This window comes from Carcharhinus amblyrhynchos, chromosome 17 (assembly GCF_965287045.1).
Source record: "Carcharhinus amblyrhynchos chromosome 17, sCarAmb.v2.hapA, whole genome shotgun sequence".
NCBI classification, from domain to species: Eukaryota; Metazoa; Chordata; class Chondrichthyes; order Carcharhiniformes; family Carcharhinidae; genus Carcharhinus; species Carcharhinus amblyrhynchos.
This window is the reverse complement of record NC_137340.1, coordinates 26914893-26925249: the sequence shown is the minus strand read 5'-3', so window position 1 is coordinate 26925249 and position 10357 is coordinate 26914893. Positions and strand designations below refer to the sequence as shown.

Genomic DNA, 10357 nt, shown 5'->3' with positions numbered 1-10357 from the left:
AACACTGGAGGGGCTGACAGCAGATCCTTGAGTTTGCAGCATTGTGGTGCTTCTGCCAGCAGCATTCTATATCCTGGTGGAGAAATTAACAGAGGGATCCAATTAATTCACTCTAATACACTAACTTTGATAGACACTTTGTTATGCCGAGGAAACGCTACAAGATATTTTTGTCCTCAGGAGTGGACGCTTGCCATTGTTTTATCTGGGTCTGGCATCACACACTTGGCAATAAACAGGTGACCCTTGTAGGGGCCTTGGCTGACCCTGAATCTGCATTTAGTCAGGTTGAGTTTCAAGTGTATGGTCCTGATTCTATCAAGGACCAAGCATGCAGATGTGCATCATGTTCTTGCATTGTAGTGCAGGGTAACTATGCCTTCATTGTGTATGGTTTGTCCGCCATATGCAACAAGATTTGGAATCGAATGCAACACAGGGCTTGATTTCCAGCAACTGCGGCTTCGACAATGTATTGCATTTTGCTACGGTATTGATTTTGACTTTAAATTTGGCACTGCTGTGAGCAATATTGAACATTGTGAAGGTGTCACCTTTTCCCATGATAAAGTCAGTGCTTTTGCAGTAGAATGTTTTCAGGTGTTTGATGCTTTAGTTGTTTTGATTTACTTCCAGCCCACTTTCTTCATGTTCTGAACCTCGGAGGGGTAGCTATCAGCAGTATGACTTGTGGTAGTGGTGAGTTGCTGTGGCTTTGACCTTCAACATTTGGTAAAATGACTTCATTTGCCACAGTTATTGCAACGCTTATTAAATGTGAAGTATGCACTTTTTTATGCGTGCTGGCAGCTGCAATTCAGGCAAGGCATGTTCTGTACCAAGGAAACTTAATTTCTCTCAATTCCTGGAAGAGTCAATTAATAGGTTTAAGGCGTGAGGGGCAAGATTTAAAGGAGATGTACAAGGCAGTGTTTTTTTTAGAGTGGTGGGTGCCTGGGACTCGTTGCTGGGGGAGGTAGTGGAAGCGGATACAATAGTAACTTTTAAGGGGCGTCTTGACAAGTACATGAATAGGATGGAAATAGAGGAATATGATCTCCAGAAGGAAGGGGGTTTTAGTTAAGTCAGGCAGCACGGTTGGTGCAGGCTTGGAGGGCCTGTGCTATAATTTTTTGTTCTTTGTTTGTTGTCCTTGGTGATCTTCTCAGCTCATAAAGCATGCTGATACTATTGATAGATTCTAATGTTAGGTTTTATTCACGGAAATACTATTTGCACACGGAATCGCTGTGTATTCCATATGATGTAGTCTCTTACGAGTTCACTGAGTGTACAAAATACACACTTTTTGCCAGAAGTTCCAATATCGAGACATATGATTGTACCAATTCATCCAGCTTCTGGTTGGTGTTGTTACAGAAAATCTGTCCATGATGATACGTTTTATGTGCACACGCATCTGTTTAAGTTTTTTAATAGTACTTCTGAGTCCTTTTGGTCATCTTCCCCCTTGGAGAACAAAGGATTCAGATTTTTGGACAGCCTTTAGACCTGCTAGATTCAACAGCGTGTATGATTGTACTTTGAATTATTGGAGAGACATTCCTTTTCAAACTTTTTCCAGTTGTTTGTGATGTTCTCATCAAAGATGCGCTAGTTGATGCGCCAAATTTTTGTGCCATCTTGGCCAGCTCCTTACACCATGTAAAACTGCTAGGTTGTATAGGAATGATGGCAAAAGATTACTGTAAGATCTCCAACCACTTTTACATGCCAGGCCTGTAGCCATATTGGAGAGAATTCCTGTGCTACCGACATGTTACCTCCTATGTACAGGATATGGCAATGTATACAAAAATACACATTCTGCATCCAGCATCTGCAGTATTTTACTTTTATGTCAGTGTTATGTTTAAATCTGATTTTCAAACTTTGAATAGATATTGTTCATGATCATTAATCAGTTGGAGCAGAACATTAAAATGCTCATAAGTTGATTCCATGAAGAAGTAAAATAACTTTTATTTTCATAGTACCTTGCATGACCTCAAGCTGTACTAAAGTGCTTCACAGCCAATTAATTATTTTGAAGTGTAGTCACTGTTATAATACAAGGAAAACGAGATAAATGTTGTCCAAGCCACCTGAAGAACTCTCCTCTTTGAATAGCGCAATGGAGTGTTTTAAGTCCACATAAGGGCAGATAGGACCTCAGTTTAGTGCCCCTCTCAGTTTAACATTGAAGTGCCAACCAGGATTATGTGCGCAAGCCTTGCAGTTTAGCCCATGAATTGTGGTCAGGATACTATCGGGAAGAATGTCACAACTGTAGAATAGTAGTCATAAAACTATTGTAAAATTGTGATTAAGAGTGAAACATTGTGTGCGATATAGTTTTATCATTTTATTTCAAATAGTCTTCCTATTGAAAGGGTAACAAAGCTGCTCATCAATTGTTACTGCTGTTTTGTGTTCATTTGATTAAATGCTTCATTTAAAATAGGAAAGCATTCTTGGAGGTAATGAGGTGAAAAGCACAGCAGTGGTAAAATACTCCGCTGCCCCACCTCCTGCAGCTTATGCACGACTTCAAGAGAAAACAGATCTTAAATTGCCACCTGCAAATTGGTTACGTGGGATTAGTCAGCTTGGGCAAATGGGTGCAACGTCTCTTGGGACCAGCAAAAAGAGCAAGCCATTTTCCAGGTGAGTTATTTATATAAGTATTAAGAAGTGCAGGTTTACCTGTGGTGTGAATGCTCATTTGTATTTTATTGATGTACATCCTTTCTGTGATTTATAAAGTAATTGGATTGACATTTTCCTGATTCACAAAGCAATGAAATTTGTTTTTTTATAAGCAGAATAGTCTCAGTCCACAGATAATATTATTCTTGGGTCACTGATATTTCAATGTAAAACAATTTCAAGTAAAGTTTTTCTGTAACAAGTCAGCTGGCAATCTGTATGCATAACCACAAATTTTATTTATATAGAGCAATGAAACATTGGAAGGTGCTTCACTGGAGCATTGTAACAGACAATATGACAGAGTTACATAAGAAGTCGTATACACACTTTGGTCAAAGAGGGTTTAAGGAGCATCTTAAAGGTGGAAACTGAGATAAAGAATGGAGAATTGTATGGAAGTATTCCAGAGGTTAACGCCTAGGCAATGGGAGTGGTGGCATTATTAAAATCTGGTCTAATCAAGGGGTCATGTTTAGAGGGATGCAGATATCTCAGGATTGGGGGGAGCTGGAAGAGATTAGAAATAGGGAGGGGTGAGCTCGTGATGGATTTGAAAACAAGGATGAGAATTTTAGAATCCAGGCATTACTTGTCAGGGTGTCAGTGGGCGATGTGAATGAGACTTGTGCAAGCTAAGAGATGGCCAGTGTTTGTATTACTTTCAATCAGTCTTGTTCTTTCAACATTCCTCTATTACAATGTTCTGTTCTCACTGCATTGACACATGCAGTCAGTATCAGCATTCACAACTAAGCCCAATTTCGTTATTTCCCAGTGCGTATATGTGACTTTATTGGGAGCAGTGGAATCACTGACAGATGGGAAAAATCATAGAACACAGAAAACTACAGCACACACAGGCCCTTCGGCCCACAAGTTGCACTGATCGTATCCCTACCTACTAGGCCTATCTACAACCCTCGATCCCATTAAATCCCATGTACTCATCCAGAAGTATCTTAAAAGACCCCAACGAGTTCACCTCCACCACCACCGACGGCAGCCGATTCCACTCACCCATCACCCTCTGAGTGAAAAACTTACCCCTGACATCTCCTCTGTGACTACTCCCTAGCACCTTAAATCTGTGTCCTCTCATAGTGACCATTTCAGCCCTGGGAAATAGCCTCTGAGAATCCACCCAATCTATACATCTCAACATTTTATAAACCTCTATCAGGTCACCTTTCATCCTTCATCTCTCCAGGGAGAAAAGATCTAGCTCCCTCAACCTATCCTTATAAGGCATGCCACCCAATCTAGGCAACACTTGTAAATCTCCTCTGCACCCTTTCAATAGCTTCCACATCTTTCTTGTAATGAGGCAGCCAGAACTGCGCACAGTACTCCAAGTGGGGTCTGACTAGGGTCTTATAAACCAACTCCTAAACTCAATCCCTCGATTAATGAAGGCAATTACACCTTACGCCTTCTTGACTACATCCTCCACCTGCGAGGCCAATTTTAGAGTCCTATGGACCCGGACCCCAGGGTCCTTCTGATCCTCTACACTGCTAAGAGTCTTACCCTCTTTTATACTCCTTCATCCCATTGGACCTGCCAAAATGGACCACTACACAATTATCTGGGTTGAAGTCCATCTGCCACTTCTCCACCCAGTCTTGCATCCTATCTATGTCACGTTGCAACTTCTGACATCCCTCCAGACTATCCACAACACCACCAACCTTCATGGCGTCGGCAAACTTACCAACCCATCCCTCCACTTCCTCACCCAGGTAATTTATGAAAATTACAAACAGCAAGGGCCCCAGAACAGATCCCTGGGGCTCACCACTGGTGACTGACCTCCATGCAGAAAAAGACCCATCCACAACCACTCTCTGCCTTCTGCAGGCAAGCCAGTTCTGGATCCACAAGGCAACAGCCCCTTGGATCCCATGCTCTCTCACTTTCTAACGAAGTCTTGCATGGGGGATCTTGCTGAAGTCCATATAAACCACATCCACTGCTCTTCCTTCGTCAATGTGTTTACTCACATTTTCAAAGAACTCAACTAAGCTCGTAAGGCACAACCTGCCCTTGACAAAGCTGTGCTGACTACTTTTGATCATACTAAACTTCTCTAAATGTTCATAAATCCTGTCCCTCAGGATCCTGTCCATCAACTTAGCAACCACTGAGGTTAGACTCACCGGTCGGTAATTTCCTAGGCTATCCCTGTTCCCTTTCTTGAATATAGGAAGCACATCCGCAATCCTCCAGAACCTCTCCCATCTCAATTGATGACGCAAAGATCATTGCCAGAGGCTCTGCAATCTCTTCCCTCGCCTCCCACAGTAATCTGGGGTACATGTCATCTGGTCCTGGCGACTTATCTACCTTGATGCAATTCAAAAGTTCCAACACATCCTCTTTCTTAACGTCCACATACTCCATCTTTTCAGTCCACCACAAACCTGCAGTACAACCACCCAGATCATTTAAGCACCTCTACCATTTCTACTGGTTCCGCACAAACTTTTCCCCCTTCACCTTTTATAGATCCTATTCCTTCGCATCTCATCCTTTTACTCTTCACATATTTGTAGAACCCCTTGGGGTTCTCCTTAATCTTACCCACCAAGGCCTTCTTATGACCTCTTCTGGTTCTCCTAAATTCCTTTTTTAAGTTCCTTCCTACCACTCGTATACTCCTGTAGATCCTTAACATTGCCTAGCTCTGTGAACCTTCTGTACGCCTTTCTTTTCTTTTTGACTAGGTTCATTACAACCTTCGTGCACCACGGCTCCCGTAACCTACCAAAACCTCCCTGTCTCATCGGAACGTTGTCGTGCAGAGCTCCAGACAAACGTTCCTTGAAAATCCGCCACTGTCCTTTGGTACTTTTCCCCAAGATTACCTCCTTCCAATTTACTCGTCTAATTTCCTGCCTGATGGCTTCATATTTCCCCTTACTTCAGATAAATACTTTCCTAGCCTGCCTGATCCTATCTCTTTCCAATGCTATCGTGAAGGAGATAGAATTATGATCCCTATCCCCAAGATGCTCTCCCATTGAGAGATCTGACACCTGCCCAGGTTCATTAGCCAGTACCAGATCAAGTACAGCCTCTCCTCTTGTAGGCTTATCCACATACTGTCAGGAAACCCTCCTGAACACAACTAACAAACTCCTCCCCATCCAAACCCCTTACCCTCGGGATATTCTAATTGATGTTTGGGAAATTAAAGTCTCCCATCATGATAGCTCTGTTATTACTACATCTCTCCAGGATCTGTTTCCCTATCTGCACCTCAACATCCCTATTACTATTAGGCGGCCTATAGAAAACACCCAGCAAAGTTACCAACCCCTTGCTGTTCCTAACTTCCACCCACAAAGACTCCGTGGACAATCCCTCCACGGCGTCCACCTTCTCTACAGCCGTGACACTATCCCTGATCAACAGTGCTACTCCCCCCCTCTTTTGCCTCCCTCCCTGTCCTTCCTCAAACATCTGAATCGTGGCACCTGAAGTACCCAGTCCTGTCCCTGAGACATCCAAGTCTCCGTAATGGCTACCACATCACATTCCTGAGCAGCAATCCACGCTCTAAGCTCATCCACTTTATTCACTACACACCTGGCAAAATTACTTTGCACCAATGCTAAACTTGTATGCCCTTAATAACATGCTTCAAGCCAACGTGCTGTCTAGATATTTTGCAGATACTTTGAAAAAAAATTGTAATTTTATTCCCGCAATGTCTTTCCTTGTAAAATATGGTTATTTAGTTTACAAATAAATGGACACTGCAGCATCTCTGTTGTCTTTCCCCAGTAGCTGTTCCATGTGTGAACTCTGACAATGTGTGCTAATATACTTTGCAACTGAGCCTAGTCTAATCTTCGCTTGATGTTTTCACAAACCCTTTTCAGTCAGGGGTATTGGTCAGGTGTGAGGAGTTTTAGCGTTAAAATAGATACATCTCAGACCTTTGGTACTCAATAATCTCTTTAAATATAGTTTAATGCAAATCATGGTTTGTTCATCCACATCACTCCATCTAATTGAAGGTAATAAATTTAGATTGATATTTTAAAATAATTACGTGGTGTACCATATGGAAGTGTTACTCAATGTATAATGTATTTATTTGAAGACTTCCTTAGTTCAAAACTTTTGATTTATTATTGACACATATCAATATACAGTGAAAAGTATTGTTTCTTGTGCAATACATAGACAAGGCATACCGTACATAGAAAAGGAAAGGAGAGAGTGGAGAATGTAGTGTTACAGTCATAGCTAAGGTGGAGAGAAAGATCAACTTAATGCGAGGTAGATCCATTCAAAAGTCTGATGCCAGCAGGGAAAAAGCAGTGCATGCATTTACTTCCTAAGGCTCTCCCTATCTGTATCTACTAAGTTTTCCTAACTATTGGCAATCCATTTACTGCAGAATGTTCCATCCTTACCACACTGCACATACGGTCCTTTTGAGATACAAATTGTTGAATGATTTATGATCAGTTGCTGCAGGTATGGCTATTTAAAGTATATCATTGTTTTTAATTCTGTTACAAAATGTAAAAATGTCTTTGAGGGGAGTTCTGCAAATAAAATGTTGGGAAAATACTTTATGAAAAGAGTACAATATTTCATCAGAATTATTCCTGTTTGATATAATTAGTTTGAGGATTTAGCATTTTTTAATTGATTAAGATTTTAAACTGAATTTATCTTTTCTTAAGCTTTGGAATGGCATATGACTTCATTGACTGCATTGGGAATGATGTTGACGTTGTTTCTGATTCTGAGGTACTGCATTCATATTGATGCACATTTAATGACTTATTTGTGTAAAGCCACAGCTTGTCTAACCAGTTTACCAATTTTGAAAATTCTCCAAAACTTAAGAATCCCACTGTCAATACTCTATTTAAATATAGTTTAATGCAATTCTGACTTAATTGATATCAACAGAAATTAATCATTTAATTGATAAAACTGGCAGAAAGGAGTTGCCATGCCACCAATTTGAAGGAGTATACAACAAATAATTGCTTAAAGCATTTTTGATTTGACTATTTCTACAGATGGTTTAGTTCAATTATATTGTCCATTTAGGTGTCCATTTAAATGGCAGTTGTGATATTGGTGCGTAATGATTTTGATTGCCACTAATGTCACAGTTATAGTCTAGATGTAGTCTGAATCCTAATATTATAGGCACAACATACTTTATTATGGTGCCGAAATTACTTCGCACCAATGTTAAACTTGTATGCCCTTAATAACACTGCTTCAAGCCAACGTCCTGTCTAGATATTTTGCAGATACTTTGAAAAAAATTGTAATTTTATTCCCCCAATGTCTTTCCTCATAAAATATAGTTATTCATGCTTGTTTACAACTAAACAGACACTGCAGCATCTCTGTTGTCTTTCCCCAGTAGCTGTTCCATGTGTGAACTCTGACAATGTGTGCCAATATACTTTGCACTTGAGCCTAGTCTAATCTTCACTTGATGTTTTCACAAACACACTTTTCAGTCAGGGGTGATGTTCACATGTGAGGAATTTTAGCATTTCTATATTCCCATGTCTACAACGCTAATCACCAACCATGATGTATCAAAACTGTGCGGATTATCCCACAGTACCTTGCATTTATTATCTATAGGTATCTACTTCAGGAAACCTTATGAAAAGCGGTTGTGAAACAAATGTAGTGACTGTTGATACTTCTCTGGAATTGCTGCTAAATGGTGATGAGTAACTGCTTGACAAGCTTTACTAGTGGCTTGATGTATTTGCATGCTGATATTTCTGTGTTGTACCTATTGGGTGGAATTCTCCCCAAAAAATTCTAAGTGCTGAATTTGAGTGAAAACTGGAGTAATTCACACATTTTTTCAGTGGGAGTTCAGAGAAGAATCTCCCACACTCTGCATTGCAGAGGCCACCAGCGTGATTGACAGTGGGACGTATAGATGAATAAAGATAGAAAGGAAGAACTGAGGTTTAGGAAAAAGGCATACATTAAGTATATGGGCAGCAGGGAAAGAGGAATGCATGATTGCATGTAAAAAGGATAGGAGAGAAATAAAAAAAAGTTTAAGACAGAGAAACTGTGAAATTAGATTATATAGGAGCATAAAACAAAATAGTAAAATATTTTAGTAAGATATTTTACTGGCACATCAATAAAAAAGGAAGGTGGCAATGGGAATAGAAGCATTAAGTGGTAGACAGGATAATCCCATGGGCAGAATAGCAGAAATATTAAATAATCTTTCAGCATGTGTACCAGGGTGAAAGAACAGTATACTTGCACTAAATGATGAGTTACGTAATTATATAAGTGCATTTAAAATTTAAAAAAAGGAAGATTATTGAACGATTTAGAGGAATATAAACCCCAGTGTGGATGAGTTCTGTCCATATATTTTAAAATAATTAGTATTCATTTATTAAGTCATTAAAAAAGCTTGCAGTGCTGGTGGATAGTTGATCTCTTACTTAAGAAGGGGAAGCAGAACATACCTATGCAGTTGTAGATCAGTCAGCCTAATATCAGTGGCAGGAAAATTAATGAAAGCCTTGCTAAAGGAGAAAATAGAAGAACATCTAGATATGAGAAATACAATAATGAATAGTCAGCTTGGATTTCAAAAGGGGAAAGGATCGCTTGACCAACCATATTGAATTTTTTGAGAAAATTACTGGATAGTGAGACCATTTAGTTATAATATATCTGATTTTTAAAAGGTCTTCATAATGGACTAATGAATAAGATAGAAGAATGTGGAGTAAGCAGACATGGCAAAATGGATTGCTAGCTGGCTTCAAAACACAAAGCAGAGTGTGGAAATAAAGGATAGTTATTTACAGTGGCAGAAGTATCAGAGCTAGGATCATTGCTGTTCATGATTTACATTAATGAATTGGACTTCAGAATCAAAACCGCAATTTCTATATTTGCTGATGATAAATTGCAGGATTAGTCAATACTAAGGAGGACTGTGAACTACAGGAATGCATTAGTGAATGTGCAAATTGGGCAACTAATTGGCAAATAAAGTTCAACACAGATAAATGTAAGATTGGACGTTTCATAGGTAGAAAATGGAGGTCACTTCTTGCTTGGAAATGGACCATTTTGGGAACAATGATCACAATTCTATAAGTTGTAAAAATACTTGTGGAAAAGGATAAGAGGTAGTCCCAAAATGAAAGTGCCAAGTGGGGGGTAAGGCTAACTATGACAATATTAGCAAGAGATAGGGAATGTAGACTGGAGGCACTGTTTGAGCGTAAATCCACATCTGACATAGAACATAGAACACTACAGCACAAACAGGCCCTTCGGCCCACGAGTTGCGCCGATCACATCAACACCTATCTATAACCCCCAATCCCATAAAACCCCATATACTCATCCAGAAGTCTTTTAAAAGACCCCAGCGAGTTCGCCTCCACCACCACTGACGGCAGCCAATTCCATTCACTCACCACCCTCTGAGTGAAAAACTTACCCCTAACATCACTTCTGTACTTTCCTCCCCGCACCTTAAACCTGTGTCCTCTCGTAGCGACCATTTCAACCCGGGGAAATAGCCTCTGAGAATCCATCCTATCTATTCCTCTCAACATTTTATAAATCTCTATCAGGTCGCCTCTCAACCTACGTCTCT

The 10357-nt window shown here is 40.1% G+C and overlaps 1 protein-coding gene across 4 annotated transcripts in view; it reads left to right on the top strand.

Annotated features, from left to right (window-relative positions):
- edrf1 (erythroid differentiation regulatory factor 1) overlaps positions 1-10357 on the top strand; it is an 80811-nt gene that overhangs the window by 1416 nt on the left and 69038 nt on the right. For all 4 annotated transcript variants that reach the window (XR_013888851.1, XM_080205651.1, XM_080205650.1 and 1 more), the window contains exons 2-3: positions 2465-2667; positions 7413-7479. Coding sequence is in view for 3 of the 4 variants with exons in the window: in XM_080205651.1 (XP_080061777.1) it covers positions 2465-2667; positions 7413-7479 (270 nt within the window). In the remaining variant the exon portion in view is untranslated. The remainder of the gene's footprint in view (positions 1-2464; positions 2668-7412; positions 7480-10357) is intronic.